The sequence below is a fragment of the Diprion similis genome, chromosome 4 (genome assembly GCF_021155765.1).
Source record: "Diprion similis isolate iyDipSimi1 chromosome 4, iyDipSimi1.1, whole genome shotgun sequence".
Taxonomy (NCBI): domain Eukaryota; kingdom Metazoa; phylum Arthropoda; class Insecta; order Hymenoptera; family Diprionidae; genus Diprion; species Diprion similis.
Window position 1 is genome coordinate 25767946 of NC_060108.1, and position 22067 is coordinate 25790012.

The 22067-nt window shown below is 50.3% G+C and overlaps 1 protein-coding gene across 2 annotated transcripts in view; it reads right to left on the reverse strand.

Annotated features, from left to right (window-relative positions):
* Positions 1-22067, reverse strand: part of LOC124405115 (homeobox protein homothorax) — a 287444-nt gene that overhangs the window by 125394 nt on the left and 139983 nt on the right. For both annotated transcript variants that reach the window (XM_046879750.1, XM_046879749.1), the window contains exon 8: positions 16838-16846. In XM_046879750.1, coding sequence (XP_046735706.1) covers positions 16838-16846 — 9 coding nt within the window. The remainder of the gene's footprint in view (positions 1-16837; positions 16847-22067) is intronic.

The following is a 22067-nucleotide window of genomic DNA, read 5'->3' on the forward strand; positions in this document are numbered from 1 at the left end:
CAGGCGTAATAGACGGTTGAGCGAAGAGGCGGAAGGTAGGAGAGGCAAAGGCAGGCGTGCTGTGTACTTGAATTTAAATATAATGCAAAGCGAGCGAGATAAGGCGAATAATAATTGTGACGACGCGGGTCTACAACGGAAGAGGGGGGAGCCAGCTACCTCCGTTCTTGATAAGAGGCACTTCGACGAGGAGCCAAGACGTCGAGCAGCGAGAGGGCGTGGCGCGATCTTCCGTTTGTTCGCGATTGTTTTCAGCATCCTTTTTGTCGGACTTCTCGGTCGTCCTTCACTTCACCTCGTGGGATCCGAAAATTCATCCAACATGGATAACAACGAGACCAAGAAAAACCATGCAAAGAGTAACCGAGGAGAGAGAAGCAAGAGTTGCATAAGTCAGCCGTTTCATGTCTCCATCCTGCACCGCCGTTTCAAGAGGTAGGAATACGGATCGTCACGTAGCGGCAATAACCGGACGACCCTGGATATATCTGATTGACTCTCATCGGACGTCTTCATTGCGGCGATCTTGACCGCTGGGTGCAAGGTAAGGTGCACAGACTCAACAACTGGAGACTGAGTAGGTACGTCGGTCGGCGAAGCTAAGGTTCTGTGCCCCGTTCAGAAACTCGCGCTTTCATACCCAACATTTATGCTTGTAATTTATCGAGGATACCGATCAGGGAACTGAAAACGCTGAGCCAAGGCTGCCGGAGGCCAATGACTTGCAGGAGTCTGAAGCATTGTGAACTCGGAATATCCTTTCACCGTATCACTTTTCCCGGGTCAAGATTTCCATGGAACAGCTGATCGTCGGATCGACGGGGCAAGGTACTAAATCCCGGCTTCATTCCCGCAGGCCGGTTTACAGTCAAGATAAAACGCGGCAGTGGTTACTGTTGTCCCGTGTTATGGACCACCTGTATGACTCGACCCTGAACTATACGATAGAAACTGTAGGTCCTTTCCCTCCTGGTGGATGCTGCGTCGGAACCATACTTGGATTCCGGGATTCGTCAGAGAGCCGGAATGTCGTACCTCTAAACTGGTATCATCGCCACGAGAAGAGAAGAGAAGTATCCGTGATTCACGGCCGATTTTGTCTATTTGCATCGGAAACGAGATGAGACCGAGGCACATTCTTGTTCGAGAGAACGCGTCGTGTGATGAGAGAGGATTGTGAAGGTCGCGGTATCCACCAATTGGGGTAAAAGCTCGATCGTTGCGAGGTCGAGGTGGATTAAGCCGCGAGGAATAACTGATCGAGGTTCTGCAGCTGGTAACTCTGTAAATTCATAACTTGGAAGGAAGTCTCTTCTCTCGGTATATCTTGCAGGGCGCCGGTGCAGACGGAGTGGGTTACGGGCTGGCTGTGGGGCGGCTTGGGGAACAAGGTGAGCCATGGCCGTGGGCAAAGGGGGCGAAGGGGTCGGGTTGTTCCTTGCTTGCCTCGGTTCGCTTCGCTCGCGGAGGAATCGATACGCGCCAGTTGAAGCTCAGCGCCACCACCGCCTTCCGCTCTACGTCATTGGACCCGCGAGCAGCCCCGCAACCCCCGCCCTTATTCCTCACCCATCCTGGTAGGTGAGTCTAGGTGCGCCGGTTGGGAATATTCGTGGGAGTGGAGTTGAAAGAGGGCTGCCACGAAGCCGAGAGACTCTTCACCGAAAATATTTTTAGAACAATTTTTTCAACCTCGTTACTTCCAAGATCGATAACTTAGGGTTATGTTGATCGTTCCAGTTACGAGGGATGATAATTCTCCCGAGCAACGCCGCACAGCAACAAGTATCACGAGGCTCTTGAGCAGCTGTAGGGCAGAAATTATATGCCAAAGATTTCGCGCAAGATTTGCATGTGTTTCTTCTGATAGCATCGTTGGAGTTTGATCATTTTCGGAATGATTGAAAAACCAAGCTGCAGCAGTGAAACCTTCTGTCTTTTGTCTCTTTTTCATAAAAAACATACATACGGCACAAACATTATATCTTCCTTCCGGTTTCAGCTCAGGAATGTTAAGCCGGGTAATTTATGGCCAGTTTTTCGCATCCACCTGCGGATTATTTTTAATTTTCTCCCACGAATAGCTATTCCATGCTCCTCATCGTTGGGGTTTCTCTACCTCTTGTTCTTCGCTTGCCTCATTCAGTACAAGCGGATCGATGTATGGACTGCTTTATTATTGCAAAGTGCGTTACAGCTGAGCAGAGTGCAGGCAACGCAAGGGAGACCGAGAAGGAAAGTTGGACTTGCTAAACACACGCGAGAAGTAATAATTACAGAGATTGCATTGCCCGAGGTTTCCTTGGCCGTAGCGTTGTTATTCAATTTGCGAATAAGCGAACTCCGGCTTCTCAGGGCGTACGAAGAGGCAAGGAGGTGACAGCGGAGGGATATAATTTTCTCACCAGGCAATTTTAGGATGTCACGGCGAATTAACTTCTGACAAGTCTTAATGCTTACGTTATATATTCAGGCAGGGAACGACCGTCAGACTATTGTCAAGATTATGTCTCCCCGTGAGACGTGTAACTGCGGAGTCAAGAATATATTTGAATTTTCTTTACCTCAAATTCGTGCTTTATCTGCTTCTCGGTATTGTCAAGTCTTGTGTGCCTAGTTGTTCTCGGGATCTCAGTCCATTGCAACAATCAACCATGAGGCTCTTTCGCTAGGTTGTATACTGCGGTTCGTACATTTGCATAACATGCGTTCTACGAGACTAGAAACGTTACGTAGACAGGTACGGCAGCGTGCAATCAGACGTCTAGATTGGAGTCGTAACGTCAGTGTACAGCATTGACAAACAAATCAGAATGTTCCCAGGGTTGGTTGGTTGGTTGGTTGGTTGGTTGGTTGGTTGGTTGCATCAGAGTTAGACTCCTTATTAGCAACATCATCGACTCGCTAACCGGTTGCGAACCGCTGACGAAAGGACGGACAGAATCACCTGAAGAATGATTGAAGGGCTCCCGCTCGCGGGCGTTTGGTTTTCGCATTGGGTTTAACGTTGCAGGCTTTGGTTTCGGCACAGTCGTAAAAATAACGAAAGACCGTGGACCCGGTCTCCACAGCTAAATGGCATGTAATAGCAAAGTTCTGGCTACCTCTGGCACTGCGCGAGCGGTTCAATCCCCCCGTCATCCACTGCGTGTCCTTTGCACTGTGACGAAGCTGTGCAAGACTCGCAGAGTGAATAATAAGAACGAGAACAAAACGGAGAGGCGAAAAATAAAGAGGATGATGAACAGTCACCGATAGTCGAGCTAAATTTAAGCATCGATCTTGTAGCCATGCGAGTTTGTTCCTCTGCTATTCGCGGATGCTCTGTTCTTTCTTCGCTCCAGCACCGCGACCATAAAGTCTCGAAAGTACGGATTAGGGTCCCTACCATTTGGCTATCGTCGCCTCGCGAGCGTTTCGACTCCGCTACAGTAACGATAAGTCGCACTTTAGTGGCGTCCTCAGTTTACGTGACACTTGACTCCCACGCGACGTTTCCCGCATTTGGGTTGAGTTTCGCCGCCGGCTGTTGCAGAAGATTGTTCAAAAGAAGGAGGGTTAATTTTTTTGTCGATTTCATACGCACGGCCGAAAATTGATGAAAAACGCGAGTTATTTGGATAACAATTATCATTTCCATACCGCAGAATCGCACTGCGGAACGAGTACAGCATAGTGTGTCAAAATTGCCAACCGTGGAGTTGTGGCAGCGAATTAAACAGATGTCAGTCGTTGATCGGGAGCGTTGCCACGTGATTAGCAGGGCATAATTTGGCCCGTAGAAGTCGGGTTGGCAGCGCTGGACCGAGTGGCCGACAATGGAGTTGGCTGAGTTCGTGACGCAGCGCAGCCACGGTATTTCAAGGGTCCAAAGCCCAGATCAGTGCCACCTGCTCGGTAGTACGTGTCTCGATTCCGGACGATTCGCCCCGGTGATCCAGTTCGAAAGAAATCCACGGCCTAGCAGCAGAAATCCAGCCCTCATCAGCCGGCTAATTTTCGCGATAAATATTTTACAGCTCGGCCATTACGCGTTGCCCTTCTCGCCGTGGCGCGGGAAGAAGGAGGGCGAAAAGCGCGAGGGAATTGACGATGGTGAAGTTGGCGCAAACGTTATTATACAGTTTAAACAGCGCTCCACTCATTAAAATCTGTTTACCCCGGGATAGTTGGCCATCACCCACCCCTACACCCTCCTACTAGCGGTGCTACGATGGTGGCGCTTTCGCCGTTCACCCCCCTCACCCCCGCCTCCCAACCCCCTCCCCCCACTCGCCGCAACCGAGTCAGCTACCCTCGACCGCACCCCAGCTTCCCGAGGGACGTCGTTAACACGGTTATCGCATAACTTTGGTCATTCCCTGACGAAGATTGACTCCATCATTTGCTGGCGAAAAAAAAGAAAGAACAAAAATTGTACATCCGCGCGACAAACGAGCCTTGGTACGATTGTAACGTACAGATTTCAGTGCTTCTCTTGTCATTCCCCTTCACAAAGCGTCTTGCCTCAGAATTTATCACGGCGAAATTAAGATTCGAAAAATTGCGTACAGATATAACGAGGTAGGGAATAATTTTATAACTTTTGCAAGATTCTTGACGGGATAGTCTTAGTTTTACGGAAAAGAGCTCGTCGGTCATTTGTTATTACCTCTATAAGTGGAGTAGGTATACATCCTACCATGTTCTTATTCTCACAGAGAGACAGATAGTGGGTGAACGTAATTTCAAGAGCAACGCGTTCTGTAATATGTGCTAGAACTACTCGGCAATAAAAAAGTGCAACAACAGCATAAAATAGTAATTGAGTTCTTGCACCGGTACCAACTACAGCATAATGCAATATTGCCGAGGCCGGTGAACGTGCATGCGCAGCAGGGTTTGCGGTGAAAAAGATGCAAGCCGATCTTTTTGCCCGGCTTACCGGGCTAGCCAACCAAGATATTATTAACGCATCCTCCCCCATTATATTTTATCTGCAATAAGTTTCCCATCGCGAGGGTTAGACGAAGAAAAAAACCGGGGTCTCTTCGAGCGAGTGTTGCCGAGACGTTTTTTGCGAAGTCGCAGAAGTTCCCGATGAACGCCGCGGAAAAGAAGCGTCCTGATATTTCCTCCCTCCTCTTAGCATTGGTCCCCGTGACGGTATTTCGCCGGCGGGGGATTGCTTCACGGTCTAAGCCACGACCAACGAAAACACAAGGGTCAGGATCGCTCGACGTCGCCGAATCTGCGACCGATCATCGAAGCACGTCGATCAGACAGCGAGAGGCGGTGGAACATGAAGCCCCGTGGTCGCACCGCACCTGCCGGCTTCCTCGAGCGGCTCGGTCTGCAAGGCAGGGATTACTCGCGCTAAGAGGCAGAGCAGGGCTTCGCGCCTCATCGTCTGGAAAATGGCTTACTGCTTACATTTAGGTATCAAGCCCGGATCCGCGGGCCCTCGCCACCCTTCGCCTCGCCCGCCCCTGGATACGAACGAAGAGGATGAGTTCAATTTGGCGAGGGCTTGGGCTTTCCGATGGGCTAGGAGAAGGTGCGCGCCGATCCTCGATTGTAAACTTGATGCTCGCGGATTTCGCAAACGTTTGCAAATATTCCGCCGTCCTACCAGCGATCACGACGCCGCGCCACCCCATTACGCGTAATATCCGAGGCAACAGGACATCCTCGGAGTCTACGAGCGTATCCTGCAGCGAGGAGGAGAAGATTTATGCGATGTGGGGCGGACGAGTACCGGAAGCACGGGGTCCCGATCCTCCGAGGCTGCCACGGCTCCGCTGGCGTCAGCGTCCGCATCCTTACTTCGGACCAGTTTCGCATACTCAAACTCATTGTTGGACGCCAATATTGACTTTGCCCGTCCCGACGCCCCGACATCCGCCAATCTGATCCAACGGGCACTGCGACGACCATTAGCTCGGGTTATTACTGCGTGGATTTAACGCTGATGTTGAGGTGAGCCTCTCGAAAACGATAGCCAGTTTTGGTATTACATCAAGAAATGCAATCCGGTATTCAGGTTATCAGAGGATTTTTTTTTATTATCTAGTTCGTACTGAGAAAAGTCAAGCATCGAAAATGAAACATACTTTTCGAATAATTGACATGCAGCGAGGACAAATTAAATTTCACGCGTTCCTATCTTGACCGATCAATCGACATATGTACATCAGGCTCAAGTGCCTGCCTCTATTCTTATCGAATGAATTCATTTACATCCTCTTTTTCATTTTTCATTCTGCAAATCTGTGATGTACCTACCAAGTGCTGGGATTTTTAACGTGACAATTCCGCTCCGAGATCATGAATCTCGATATATTTGTCACGAAGATCACGAAATTATACGATATAAATAATCCTGCGGAGTTTAACAGCGAGAAAAGCGATGCTGTGGTAAAAATCCAATTGCACGCGGTTAACGGGCGATTATAGTATATATATAGAGATTGGTACACATCGAAAGTTGTTCTTGTATAGGTAAGTGACGGCAGCGGTTCGAGGTGGCTCCAGGCTTATATTGCATTCCCGAACGAATATCGCGTGACTGTAGCCAATCAACGAAAAATAAAACCATTAAAAAAAGGAATTTTTTCCGTCTTCTTTGTCTCTTTCTTCTTTCATTTCAATTTCAACTTTATTTTTATCATTCCCCTCCCCCAACTCCCCCAGAATCAAGGAAAATCATTTACTTGGCAGTACGTTTCTCCTGCCGCCGATTCAGGAACGTCATTTTCGGAATGAACAATCTAATTAATACATCTGTAGAGCCGAAGGTCACGAAACACGCGCGTTCCAAGTCGAACAATCTAATTATCTGGTATGTGGTGTACAAGAATATTATTTTTTAGCACAACGATTGCAAATATACGCATATTTACGTACCTACGTAACGAGCATCCCAAACTGCCACACGAATTAGATACGGATGAACTACGTCACGCCTCTGTTATATCAGACGACCACGGAGATGTACGTAACGTGAACGGCGTCTGCACATGGTGGTAAGCCTCAACTGACGATTAGCATTGCGTAACCAGAGAAGATCGCAGCGGTATCAAGACGAATTTAAATTATCGGCGTTACAAAGACGGATTATTGTTACAGGTATGCGGCGGATCGGGAATCGCTAAATAGCCAGTGTCAAGTTAAGGAGCCGCCTCGGGACGCACCAGGATTCCATAAAAATCACCGTCGATACCCGCGCATATTTAATGCATATTACAATTGACCTATAGAGCGAGCCGACAACTCAAGCTGACAATTATATTCATGCAGAATATTATCCTGATGTTCAACTGACACCGTTGATCGGATCAATCGCGATCCTCTTTAAGAATGATGGCTCCTTTTTACCATATTATAAAATTCGTCATCGGATAGATATTTATGTACCGCTTTTAGATACATGGAGTCAAATGTTATATGCAGATGCGGGATGACGCCGGGACTATTTGGCTTACATTAGTCTTCGCGGTATTGCCGTAGGTGCGTATATCCTGCTAAGAAAGAAGCTGCACTCTCTCTCTCTCTCTCTCTCTCTCTCTCTCTCTCTCTCTCTCTCTCATTGGTCAGATAAAGATCTCTCGACTGGCAAGTCTCGAGTAGAAATAACAACGGGTAGCCACCGTTCGCGGTGCAGATAATATGTAAATATAGGTATTTCGTTATCTAAAAAGTTTGAAACAGCGTCAAATAATTATTCAAACCGCGCAGTAACATCGCCCGAATATCCCATCACGTGTTTCTGACTGTAAGTGTGTGTGTGTGTGTATAATAATTAGTTGGGCAATTTCAAATACGCGATTGGCGCTGTGGGACGTTTCGTTTATTGTTTTAATCTTGCGAACATCGAATCATGGCCGTGTAGGGGAAATTGAATGAGGAAAAAAATGAGGAACCGATTAGCGGTGAAGATTTAACGGTAGCGAAGAAGGTACAAGTACCTACATTATAATATAACCCAGAGACGGGGGCGAGATGTAGCCGCCTCCAGCACCTACCGGAGTAGCATCGGCTGCAGCTTCTGCATCTCGGGTCCACCGCGCGATCCTGGATAACAGTTATTAGGCCTTTTATAATACGCGTGGTACCTTCGGAGCCAACCAGAAGCGGCGGCTCCTGCTGCGGTATACAACCAGGGCTAGCTAGCTGCGCGGGTATAATGTGCGCGTATATGCAGCGGTGCGCCGGGACGCCCGACGACTCCTCCACACGATGCAAGCGGTCTTTATACCCTCGCCTGCCGCGCGGACACTCCCCGCCCGTGATTATATATCATTATAGGCATTTTAATAACTAATCATTTTCCTCCACCGCCGCAACCAGCGTCCCGATGGAGGCGGAGGCGGAGGAAACGCTACCGTGTGCTCCTTGTAGCGTGCCGCGCCGGTGCTGCTCCACGTATTCCTTTCCTTACCTCCCTGCGTAATCTTGCTAATGCTATTCATGCGTTGCTCTTCTTTATTCCCCGCCCGAGAAAATTCCCTCCCTTTGATCGATGCCCTCCTCCATCCGGTTCGACGATACCTACAGACCCTCGAGGACGCGACTGAAAGGGTTCCCGCTCTTCGTTCCTGACCTGACCTCGTCGGATTATAGGCAGTTCTTATCGTCCCGTCGAAAGCTCGAGCCATGACTGATCTTGAGCTTCGGGTGCGGAAGAGGCGGACGTGGAGGTGGAGAGAAAAGCAGCGGTAAAATATCCCTGACACCGTTGACCGTCACGCGTTGCGATTCCGAAGCTACCTACCTACCGTACCTTGCCTCGCCTCACCTCGCATGGCATCGCATCGCACCGCCTCCGGGCCTCTGCACCTTGTCTACAGGATTGAAAACAAACGAGCGACCGCGCGGTGCATTCGACACGGTGCTTCCTGCACTTACAACTCGTCCCGTCTTCTTCGTAGGGAACCTGATCATCGCCTCGTCGCGGTACCGAGAATAATGTTATGCCGAGGCTGGAGGAAAAAAAGCCGATAATTTTGGTCCCGCCGCATCGACGTCGCGCGGATTGATAATAACCCGCGTGATGATCAGTTTCCGGTAGCTTTCCACCGGTTTTCTCATCCTTCTCTACGGGCTTCACACCCTTGGATCGGACGGCGATGCAGCTTCCGTCGCTATCCGGACTGAATCAATCACAGCCGGTTTCGAAGACGTTTTACCGCACCATCTTAGGTGGAAATCCCGCCTCGTAAGACGATAAGCGTATATAGGCATAACGCGAGCTTTATCTCGTTCATTGCGTTTTCAGTGGCACTCTACGACGTGCGTCAAGATTATCCAGAGTAGATAAAATATTTCAAGTCGAGACGGGTAATTGGTAGAAAACTAATTGCAACCACGACTATTACCTCCTCACCCTGAAACCTACCTGCCGACGTTTTTCTTTCACGCAGCACATTCTAGCGTGCTTATCGCTCATTAATCAAACATTTTCTCAACTTGTAGCATAAATAAGATCTTGCGCCTTGGCGCCCATATTATCGCGTCAACTTGCTAATACAGACGGCTTAATGTAACTACCCGCTCCATGTTTCAATGTATCGTACAATTGCCGACGTAACGTCCCGCATGCAGATTGGATCAAGTCCAAGGTGAAGTTCGAACGTTATCGATCCGCCCGATCCCATGCACCTGACATCTTTTATGTAACCCTTTCTCGTACGGAGGATTTTTATTTTTTATTCGATCAAATCGGGTAATGGTGACTTGACTAGTTGGACGATTCATATGCGGTGTAAGAAAAAAACACTGTTTAATAATTCCGTGGCAGTTCAGAACACTCGGCGGTTTTGGGTTCACGGTGAATATCATCGTTATTCTTATTCCTCATCTGAGACCGCGATGAGACATCGTCCCGAGTTATCGCTCGGCAAGATATGCTAATAAGTAAGTAACTATTAGCTACCATAGTTACATGCCCAGCGGGTAAGCGGCCAGTCCGACGTATTTATGTAAGCAGCCATCAGCGGGTGTTCTATCCATTTTATACTCATGTCCTTACTCTCGCCGCTTGTACGAGGCGTACCTGTACCGTTTATAACGTGTTAGAGGTACGTGTGGAACGGTGCTGCAAAACTCACTGGTAAAAATCGACAAAATAATAGCTTCCCAGAGAAGAATAGATAAGTTTTGAGGCATTAAGTAGCTGCTCACCTTTCGCATGCGTCCAGACTCGGTAATTTGCAAGGTTCATCATTGTCCGAAGACAAGGTTGCAGATAATACCACCGGTAGCCGATGGACTTGCGGTGGGCAGCTCCATTCAACGTGTACCGCAAAAATGGAACGAGATTTTAGAGGAATGAGGGTGAAAAGGGGGCGGAAATTTGCCGAAAGAAATAACGAGGCGCGTTGATGTGGCGTTTTACTCTCTTCCAGAAGGTAGGAAACAGATGGACAGACACCCTACTGGATCGGCGACTGAATACGGTCCGATGGAAAGGGGCAAGGCGAGATTGCGGTCTTGAGATCCGTGCACGATACATTCTGCAGGTAACTCGTACAGCGTGAGAGTGTAAACGGCGCGCTTGAGCGTGTCTACCGAAACTGGTAGGCCTTGAGTGGCATTATGTGAACCGATCTTCAAGCTCTCCTCCTCCTCCGTCGGCAATTAACTATCCCAACGTGACCTCTCCTCCTTAATTCCATAATCCATACCTACTTTAACGCCTCAACGTCCTTCACCACGAGATGGCCAGTCGGACTTTTTCCAGCTGCGGAAGGAACTGAACTTGAATTGTAAACGAACGGACGACTCACGGCACACGGTTTATCCCCGTGAAAGATCTGTCGGTGTATAATAAAGAGCTCCTCGCGAGGGAGTTGGTAGTGCCTCGTCACGGCCTGCTGTGCAGGAGCTCACGACTCTCTGTGTTTCGGTTTTTATCTGCTGTTTATACTCGCCTGCGTACATGCTTTCGCTTCTAATTTACTCGATCTCAACAGTTGGATTCTTTATATTCCAATTGAGCCATGGGAAAAAAGTAATGATGAGAAATAGATTTGAGAATAAGGAGAAGAGGTTTCATCGCGATCAGGACTGATGCAAATGGCGTGAGCGTTTTCCGCTCCAGATGCAACTGCCGCTATAAATTCATTCTAGCCTTTTTCCAATCCAACCAAATTTCAATGTTTTGTCTGTCTTAAAATTGATCTAATAATGGGACTCTTTTGTCGGTAATTGGATCCTCGGGATGTCGAAAGAAATAACGAGAACATCGTAGGATCAGCAGCTGAGAAAATGTGAAGAAATTTTTCGTTTCTCGGCTATTCGCCAATTTGAGGTGTCTGGCGAAAATACTGTTACGTGCAAACAAGTTAGATAATCAAGAACCGCTTTGTCGAAGGCTACGGGCACTCAGTTTTCTCATCCAATCTCTTTCCCGGCATTTTATCTCGCGCTAAGACCAGCCGGCTGACCACGAGAACAATGTTATCGGATAGCGGCTTGCCCCCGCATTCGTTTTGCGGGGAATTTATTCAAGGCAGAAGCGTTTGCGTCTCCATTGCCGCAGAGCGATCCGACACTACTGCAGAGTGCAGTTTGATCTGGATCGTTCGAGGAAATGGAGCAGCCTAGACGAAAGTTGACCCCGAGCAAATAATCATATTCGCCACTTTGCCGGCGGTCGAAAGCTCAGCCCGGGTTTCATTTAAATTCATGAGAAGCCAGCGAAGTCGGAGTCACGTCAACCGGACGGTGCGGACTCGCGGTGCTGGCATGGCTCGCTGCTGCAGCGTGCGGCAAGCCGGGATCCGGGATCCAGGACTCGGCTATGCCGCGCGTGTATCGTCCGTGGGTTACCCGTTCCCATCCGGAGCCGGGAACGAACGGTTTAGAATTCACGCTACGCCACGGTCCGAGGCCGGGCACCGGTGCCCCACGCCCACCCGCGGTCACCAGGACGTTTTAGTCGGCCGTGCTCGGCATCCCCGAGTCGCCGGTCCTCTGGGGATGAAAGCGACTCCAACAGCGGCGGCGTTATTTTTTCTTCCTCTTCTCGGAATTGGAAATTTGGGAAATTCGGGAGAGAAGAGACTCCGCGGCGTAGGCCGGTGAAATGATCCGACTAGTCCCCCTCCCCCCTTCCCCCTCCTCAAGGCCCTTTGATCGCCGGGGAACGAAAGGCCCCTGGGATGACGGTGCAGCGTTATATTGATTTAATATCTCTCTCTCAGGACGACGGCGACGGGTCTGCGGTCATACATAAGGGATGCGGCGACGCCGCGGTCATTTCGTATTCGGCACTGACCACTCGGTACTTTTGCGTCCGAGGGATCAGCCGGGCGCAGCTAGCGACGCGTCGTGCTGATACTTCGGATCAAGATCTCCGGAGAGGAAGAGGAGGAAAAAATTGAAAGGAGGAGGAGGAGGAGGAGGAGCGACTCCACACGCGCCGCTCCGCCAGGAGGGCGGCACTTCCTGTTGTTCGGGCCGCGCTGCCGCTGCAGCTTGTAACCCAATAACTCTGCGGGTGCGGGATTACAAAGGGGCCGAATCAAAATCCGTTTCATTTCATGAACTATCAAAGTGAACGTTCGGTGTATAACCTTACACACCGAACGCCGCTTCAAGCCCTACATTGGAATCCGAGCGTGCCTTCGAACATTAACTGCGCGGCTGTTGCGCACCTGTGCTAAACCGTCGCGCTGTGCAGCGACGGCATAACAAAAATCCATTTATTCAATGCAGAACCAAGGAGCCGGTAAGGAGCGGGAGAGGAAGGGAGAGAAAAAGAGAAGGCGCACAGTTCACCTATCGATAAATCACGTTATTAACCTAAACGAGCCGAGCGCAACCCTGACGCGCGCACTTTTATGCTTACAGCGCAGTGGTGGGAGGAGATGTTGATATTTTGTCGAAGAGAAGAGTCGTGGGAGAAAAAAATTTACTCTGATTATATATGCCGAGGCGTTACCATAGTTTCACCGAGGTTTGGCACTAGTTCTAAAAAAAAAAATTAGTTCAAGTTAGATTAGATTTGAAAACAGCTCCGCGACATTGTCCTGCAAACGGTATCACGGAGAGTGTAATCGTCGGGTGGAGCGGGTAACTCGATTGGACAATCGCACCTCTTGGTGGCCGGGGTAAAAGGTCCCCGCGGATGAGGTCGAAAGGACCGATGCGCGGTTGGTGAACAAATAGATTACGTGCCGACCGCGTTTCCGAGGGTAGGTAGTAGCTTCTTTCCACCCTCCGCCCTCCTCCCACATGCCACTCACGTATTCATTCGAGTTTCCCTTCGAGGAGGAGGAGGAGGAAGAGGAGGAGGAGGAAAGCGGGCCGAAGAGAACCGAGCGCCCAAAAATTGCAACACGTTAGCCCCAAATCCACTAACCATTCCATTATTAAATCTACGTCTGTATTACGGAACGAGTGAGGAGAGCGCGAGCGAACACGGAACGAGGGATCGGAGCTCCATTAAAATTCCACGCTCGTGGGACCCATCAGAACTCTACGCCGCATCTCCGCCGTAATTCCTATACACGCGTATATATATGACCCACACACGTGTGGCCTGCACTCACGGAAAGGTTAGGAGCACGTACACCACTTGACGTCGATCGTCCTTCTCTCTTTCTCACGCTTTCGTTCATGCGTCTAGGATTATTCTACAGCTGGTCACGGGGTCGAAGGATGTTCATTGCCGCTAGGAGGAAGAAGTAGAAAAAGAAGAGGAAGAAGGCTGCGGAGACAGACACGCGATATTTTTCACCAGGTCAGAAAGTCGATACCCGATAATCCCCAGCGCCGTTACAGAGGCCATCGTCACAATATTATATACCTGCTGTTCCTTAAAGTAATTCGATAATCGTTTTTTTCACCGCTTCGTAAGGGACAATCATGCACTTTTCAGCTGTGCAGTATATCGACACATACTCGGAACGATCCGTCCGAGGTAAAAACCGGTGGAATGGAGGCGGCGTGCAGGGTGACTAAGTCGTTCCTAATACGCGATCATTGAAGTTGGTTCTTACGACTGTAGTGCCCGTAAAAAGTCATTGCTCTGATCTCACCGCGCGAGAGGGATTTGGGCTTGTTTATATGCTTATTATGTCAGCCGAGGCTAATTGGGCGTATTTGGGATAAGACGCGATCGACGAGGACTCGGATTCTGGCACGTACCCGAGCGAGGGGACGTCGACCGGGATTGCCTGCAGGTTCTTCAGATGGATCGGCGACATTCTGACCATATCGACGTACGGGCACCGCGATATCCGTACCCTGCTCCAGACTCGGACCGTCGCAAGAAGCGGCGCATAACTTTCTGCCAACCACCGCCGCCTGTCATCCGTCTTTTCGGAACTATCGCCCCATCGCGAACTTACCTCGACATCCCGAAAGATCCATTGCTTCATTCGGTCCCCGTATGCCGGGTCTAATTGCACTGCAAAACCGCGAACCTCTTTCGGACACCAAGATGACTCGAGCTGCTACCCAGATCTCGATGCCGTGCCTTCGTTTCCGAGGCCGTCCGTTGACCTCAGATCACATTCCGCGATTCTATTGCAGGAGCTTTTACGAGCTAGGCGGTAATGTTCACGCGGCTATCTATCGTCGAGGACACGCGTCGAACGGCATCCAGATTTCTGGCAAAGCTGCAGCATCGTAACTGGAAGCTGCGCGGGGGGAATGCAAAGAGAATGCAGACGTCGGTACCGCACTGCACGCCGCGTGTCCAACTGACCGCTAAATTATTCCCTCTGGCCGCACGGTACTCGGGTGAATGCATGCGTTGCGCTGCACGGAAATAGCCCGAAGTCCGATTATGGTTGGGGCCAGAGATTAGGATCTTTACAAATTTCCGCAGGACGTTTGTGTCCGGGAAATTGGACTGCTGCGGCGGGGATTGAACGCCGCTTGCGGTTCTCATCAGCCCGAGAAATAACGAGTCGTAAAAGACACGACCGTTGCTTTATTGCTCGAGGATTGAGACCGCCTTGAACGGGATCAACGAACGAACGAACAAACTAAGACGTGGGTCAGGTGGGACCAGAAATCTTCCGAATCAAAACTTACCGAATTTTATAGCTACGATGTTTGCGCGGACGATGACGAGTGATAATTTCAACGAGGTTGAAAGAAGGCTGCGAAAGAACAAGATTTGCGCAGAGTGCAGCAGAGCCGTTCAGACGTGAATGAAACGCGGACAAGAAGTGAGACGCGCGTATTTCCATAACAATTACAGCTGCAAGAGGTAGGTACTGTGGAATCGCGGTTGGCGCAGGGACCACTCGTCGAAACGATTAACGATAATTGACGCGAGGGGCGATCCAGTGACGCGTGAAGGATATGCCCGCAGCATCGTGGAACGAAAAAGGGGACACTCGTCACCGAGCGAAGAACGCACGCAAGGTGACCGACTAATTAGATGCGGAAGGGAGAGCAAACGCAAGAGGCAAATCATCTTCGGGTTCGTTAGCCAGTGCGCGCAGGAACCCGCAATCTCGTTATGGTCTAACCGTCGACAATTTCCCAATGCATATTTATGGGGGCAAATCGGGAAGCCGGTGAGCGAGAGGAGACCTCGGATTTTCTCATTTATATATTAATTACGTTCGCGGTGTGCTCAGTTAATGATTGCCTCGCTCCGATGAGTGAGAAACATCAGTTAGGTATAGCTGCAGCGCTCTTGCCGAGCGTAGGCCCGGCGGTTCTTCGAACTTTCATTAGTGCCTAGAGTCTCGGGCAAACTGCAGACAGACCGACAGACGGCGGGATGCTGGGATCGTTTAAGAGGTGCCTGAACGGCTCGAGCCAGCCTTCGCAGCTACGCGTATCTAGTCCTCAGCACGCGATGAAAGACTCGTAAACGGCATGCGAAAATCTGAGGAGGGCGTCACCGAGTCTTCTTCTTCTTCTTCTTCGTCTTCGTCTTCTACTCAGCATCCTGCAAAAACCACCGGAGATCCACACGGTCCGTTGCGGTAGTTAACTCTGTGAATTCCTCGCCCTCTTTCTTCTAGTAATTTTTATGAGGAACTCCCTTTTACCGAGGCGATCGGCAACTAACTAACTTTTCCATGGACATCTGACTGACATGTGGTTCGAAGCGAACGCTCGCCATGTGGCGTCAGGACGACTCTGGCCCGGGTAATTATTTGCAAGACGTATCGTGCGTGCATTTTCACATTCACCTTAGAGTCCTGATATTCCTGATATTCTACGAGCTACTATCGCTTTCGTTACTCGATCGGCAAATAAAGGTTTTTCCGCGTCTGTCGCGACGCAATTAATCTAATTAATCTAATTAGACCGACCCGGGCAGCGCCGTATCGTCGCCGAGACTCGGTCTCGTTTCTCGCGCCTCGATCCCGGCTGGATCAGCTCTCGGGAAGAAGGAGAGAAGATAAGAAGTGCGTATGGACTCGCTGCGCGCGTGACAGATCGGTAACTACGGCTGATTGTCCAAGGAGTTTGTACGCGCGCCAGAGTCCCGGCAATCATCCTCATCAGCCGTCGAGTTTCCAACGAGGCGAATGATTAAATCATCGTCTCAGCTCGCGCACTTTTTCATACCGAAGCACCTAAGCGCTCATTGGCCCCGCAGCACCCGGAGTCGGCTACCTTTGTGGATGAAGATATACGTTACACCCGCCTCCGTTAAACTCCTCGACTCGATCGGCTTCGAGAATCGACCGGCAAGAGAAATCCCTCGATTAAATTTTCGCAATTATTTCACCTGAGTACAAGGGAACCGCATCGGTTAAACGAACTGCAGATCTATCAGCGACGGGAACAAGCATAGTTAAAACTTGGTGCGAGTCGTCGTCCTACCTTAGTTACGAGATCATGATCAAAGAGTAGTCCAAGCTTGATATCCACTTACCCATGGCGTCTGAAACAGAAATGAAAGAAATTCGTTAGAAATTATGACACGATGATAACAAGTTCGTTGCAATGATTTGACACAGTTTTCGGACTAACTTCGCAGGTTATCCAACGTGGGAATCACCGTCATAGATTGATCCACGAGAGTGCATTGAAAGTGTGTGGAAAAGTGCAAGGAGCTGCAGGTACGAGTGGTTCATCACTCGCCACGCAGAGTTCATTCCACGCTAATTACTGATCCATTGCTGCGGCTGTGCAACCATCGCTAAGAAGCCCCGCTGTGCCGGGGCAAAAACGCCGATTGCACTTTAGCGAATGGTTGGAGTGTACAACCTTCGCTCAGGCGGATAAACATCCGTGAGCAATGGTACGTAGAAGGGTCTCGTTGGCGTAGGTCTCTTTGGCCGACGGCGATCATCGCGGTAAAGAGAATTAGAAAATGTGTAATTTATTTGTTCAGTTTAGTCGGAGGATTGCAGCGCTCCGTCCACGTGCGTGCAGCAGCAACAGCAGCAGCAGCAGCAGCAGCACCGGCATATGCGTGCGCTTTTTTGTTGTACGCAAGTGAAGAAACCGTCCGGCGGAACGTTCACTCATAACTTCTCGAGATAATCTCGACGTGGTCAACGACGCAAGACACATTCGCCTCGGTATCTCCATTTGTCTATCTTTTATATAGTTATTTATTTTTTCGCCAAGGTTCAACACGAGCGAGCGCTTCGCCGTTACACTGTAGGTACTATAGTATAATGCCTACGCAAACGGCGTCGAGCGGCCTTTGGCACTTGGGAATATCTCGGTTAGATCATCGCGAATGGACCCGACTTGCATGCCTATAACTATTGAACACCGAACGATCTCATAAAGCGTCATCAGCTCTCGCGAGAGTTCGATCGGTCCTCGTTACCTGAGGTCAGGTTCTTCTCCGTCTCGAGGGACGAGGACTCATCGTCTACTCAGCTCGTACGAAATGACGGTATTACGCCCCCAAAGCCAAAGTCGACTCAGGTTCTTCGACTCCTCGGGGTTGCGGATTCGACCGCTGCGTCTCGGCCCCGAGGCGTCCGGATCGCGGGCCTTTTTGACGCCCTCGAAAAGGCGAAGGGTTTTTTGGTGGTTCAGGTTATGGCACCGATTCAGCGGATTCCACACTTCGCGGGCATTGTCGCACTGTCCGAGCAGCGGCGACGAGATTAATTAGCAGCGATGTCTTACCCGAAAAAATCGCAGCAAGAAACGGGGCCGCGCCTCGAGTTGCTAACTAACCCACTCCATCCACGCCGCCTCGTCTCTTCTCGTCTCGTCTCGGCTCGGCATGAATCCCTGGACCATCCGCCGTTCACCTTCGTCGGGAAGTCTGGACCATCGTCACCTCGACCAACGCTGCTCGATCGACATGGTCGTCAGCGAGCGGGGCAAGAACGTGCCACAAATTAAGCCCCCAGATCCGCGAAACCATCTGAAAAATTTTTACCGCTGCATGGCCGGGTCCCTCGTTAGCGGTGCTCATTTGGAACCTTCGTTAAAATCGATTTCGCCTCGCCGATTTGCGGGCAAATTAAGAGTTCGCAGACTCGCGGTTGTCACCCTGGATTATCTCGCCGAATGGATGCCCGCAGAGACCTGATCCTCTTCGCCAAAACTTTTTCACACAGTATAGGTGATGACAATTTCTTCACGATGATCACAGTCAGCTGCAGCGATGTCGGATTCGCTGGTTGACGGACAAACCCGAATGGCTCAGCATCGACTTTGCAAAAAGTGAACGATGTGGGTGGCACGGTTGAGGAGGATGACGGAGCAGGGAAGGAAGGGGCAGGGGGGGAGGGGAGGGGAGAAAGGGATAACCAGCGCGTAATTAATTCACCCTGGAAATATCGGGGCTGGTATATAATCGCCTGTATGGACATTCGTGCGGATGCTCAGGATTCGCGGCCTGCAGGCGTGGGTTTGGTCTAGGCGCTATAATCTCGCGCGGGTGACACGGTTCAGTGAATTTCGGGTGACCAAAGCGACAAAGGAGAGTCGTTGTCGCCAGCCGTTGCCTGATCTAAGGTCGAGCACCTCTCGCTCCGTCCCTCTCGCTCCTTCTTCGCCAGCTACGTCACTCCGTGGGTTCGGTTTCGCACTGCGACTAACGACAACAAGTTTCCGCGGCGTTTGCCTCGCTCCGTTCCCTCTCCGCCGATCCTGGCAGCGGGTCAAAAATTTCGCATTCGATTTCAATCCAGGCATCGCGATATCATCGGCTCCTCCGAAAACTCGTTCCTCGATTTGCATTCTCTCTGTCAGCTCCCTGCCGCGGCCGTTCTGTCTCGATTTCCTTCACTTTATGCTTTAGAATCTTTTTCAACGCCGCCGGAATTAAACTGGCGCTTGATTATCCTCGTTCTTCTGTGAATTGGGACGCGGTTACCGTGAATTGAATCGATCGGAAAACCGAGACTGTTTTTGCTTCTCCCAGGTCCCAAGACGTCGCTTCTATACGTCCGAGAACTTTAATTATAAATTAGTTGATTAACTCAATAATGTTTTTGCCCCGGACGACGACAGTGTCCTCGGCGCGACCCACACACTCGGATCCACTGCAGCGCACACTCCCATCTGCCATGCTCTCAGCGGTTCGCCCGGGATCTTATACGCAACAGGGGTTCTCCAGACGCATCTTCATTCGGTGGGAAATCACCACGTAGACTCTGTTGTTTACCACAAAATTTTGGCACATCCACAACTCGCCTTTGTTTCAAAACTCGTCTTGACAAAATTGGATCTCAATGCGTTCTAAAGCTGGCTGTAAATCGAAGAACGTTTTCTCCGGTTTCATCGGTTTTCTCACTTCGACGCATCAAAAGTGTCGAAAAGCTGTGCAGTAGTGTAAACGCAAGCTGGAAATGAGAATGGACTTGGACCAGGAGTGAAGTTCGACTTGCGAAATGAGGATTGAGGAGGAACCAGGTTGAGCACCATTCTGGGCATTCGTTCGAAATGCAGGCTGGTCTGGTTGAGGCATGAGAACACAATGGCTGGTACAGCGGCGCCGTCGGCATGCTTGGTATGCGGAATGCGTTTTATTTCATATTAAATAAAATATTCGGCAGAGAGCGAGCCGGAGAGAACATTTGGCAATTGAGGAGAAAAGGCCCCTGCCCCGGGTCTGCCAAGCGCCTGCCATGCCTGCGTCTTCCTGCTGCCAAAAGAGGAATCTTCTTGGAACGAGCTGAAACCGCCCGTATACCCGCGGAGAGAGATCGCGATCGCTCGGAGCGACAGAGGATTGTTACCGCAAATTCCTCTCGCAGTTCGCAATCGGCTTCGACAAATTAACCCTCGCGGGCGGAGCGAGGAGGAAGGATGCAGGATGAGCCCGAAAACTCCGCACGAGGTCGTACAATATGCAAAAGTAGAGGTGGTTCACCGCCCTCGACGATAATATAAAAACAAAATGAGAAAGAAACTTGATTTCACAGCGGGAAAAACGTAGGAGAATTTCAAGTTCTTCTCTGCTCCGTCGTTTTTTCGTTTTTTTTTCTCTCTTCTCTTTCTCCTGTCTTTCGATGCTGCGCCTCGTTGATCCTGTCTCTCGATCTCTAACGGCCGAGCAAGTTCGGCGCTTTGAAAGAGAGCCGGTATTCCCAATCGAGCGAAGGAGAGGGAGGCGAAACGCGGTTCTGGATCCGTCACGTCATCGCGGCATGACCGGCGGTAGTCGTCGGCGTGCATTTCCTCTTCGAGTTAGAAAATTTCAAGATCTCGTCTGAAGGCCCGCAGCGGCGTGCACGAGGTCCAATCGTGCGCCAGGCGTCTTCTTCGTCCGCTCCGATAATTCACCGGGCAGCGAATCCGAACCGGGATAAGCCTCGCGTCTTTGCAGCAGCCTCTCTGTACGCGGGAGAGGATCCCGAGGTCTCCGCGGGTCAGGAGCTGTCCTCGAGAGGAACAGCGGGGAATGGACAGAGCGCGGCACCGCGCATACCGAGCGATCGTCGACTGCCGCGCGCGCTCTTGCCTCCTCGGATTGCGGGGAAGAAGAAAAAGAAAAGGAGAGAAGTGGAAGGTGAAAAAGGTTGGAGCGTTTGAAAAAGCAAAAAAAATCAAATGAGAGCAAAAAGAGAAAACGCGCCGCAGCGTTGACCCACGTCCTTCTCTCGCTCTCCGCCTGTTTTTCCCTCGTCTTCTCCCCCCATCTTCGTTGCGAATCGGTTCACCTCTTTTTGCCACCAACAATACCGGCGATACTTGCAAAATCTCAATTACCATGGACCAGGACGTAGCATAGTGCCAAGAATCCATGAGCAGGATTAGCCAAAGGACGAAGGAAAACCTTGGAAGCCTGTATTGTTTCAGCAAAATTCAAGTCATCGTCTAGATTTGCATCGGCACTGAACATTACGGGAAGTTCATGGAACCTTGTGGCCGAGCCTTCGAAAGGTTATAGAATGGGGTTTATGGAACCAACTACACGAGCGAGTCTTCGGAACTAATGAAAGTCGCAAGAGTTGCAAGAAAAATTCTCATACCTTATCTCGCGTGAAACATTCTTCAGGACGCCCACCAGGCCATTCGGTTTGATGGTGGCCATGCCCATTACATGAGTTTTGATTGCAGGCCGTTACGAGGGAACCGCGACTCCGTGTTTCTTTTTTTGTCGCTGCATCGGTAAGTTTGAATAAATTTTATTCGCCCTTCAGTATCCATGCAGAAATATCTGGACGTTCGAAAACCCAGACGTTTCATGGCTGCGAATCGCTACGGAATGAGGCAGGATCGACACGGTAAAATTTTTGGGATCGATTTATTCCGTGGGAAAAAAGGCAGCCGTATCATCGGGAGATACAAATATCGCTGTGCTCTTTGACCACATCCTTAATTCTAACGAAAGAAAGACCATGGTAGATAAAAAGTAGTTTTTGCTTCCAACTGGGAAAAATTCTCACGCCAACTACTCGAGGCTCGTACCATATATACATTGACAGCTAAAGAACGGCGCAAATCTCCGGCTACGTGGCGAGAAAAGAAACGTAATATTTCGGTGGTCGGTTTGAGTCAAACTGCCGGTCGTCTCTCGAAGAAGCCTCGGCGTCGCGGAGATGTCCGTCCGATAATCCGGGCGCAGTCCGGTTGGGTCGATCCGGTCTGGTCCACCGAGTCTGCAGCGGCAGGACGCCAGAAGCAGGACTCTCGGCGGGACGCGGCGGGGAAACCAGGTTATCATTAAGTGAAATGCCGTG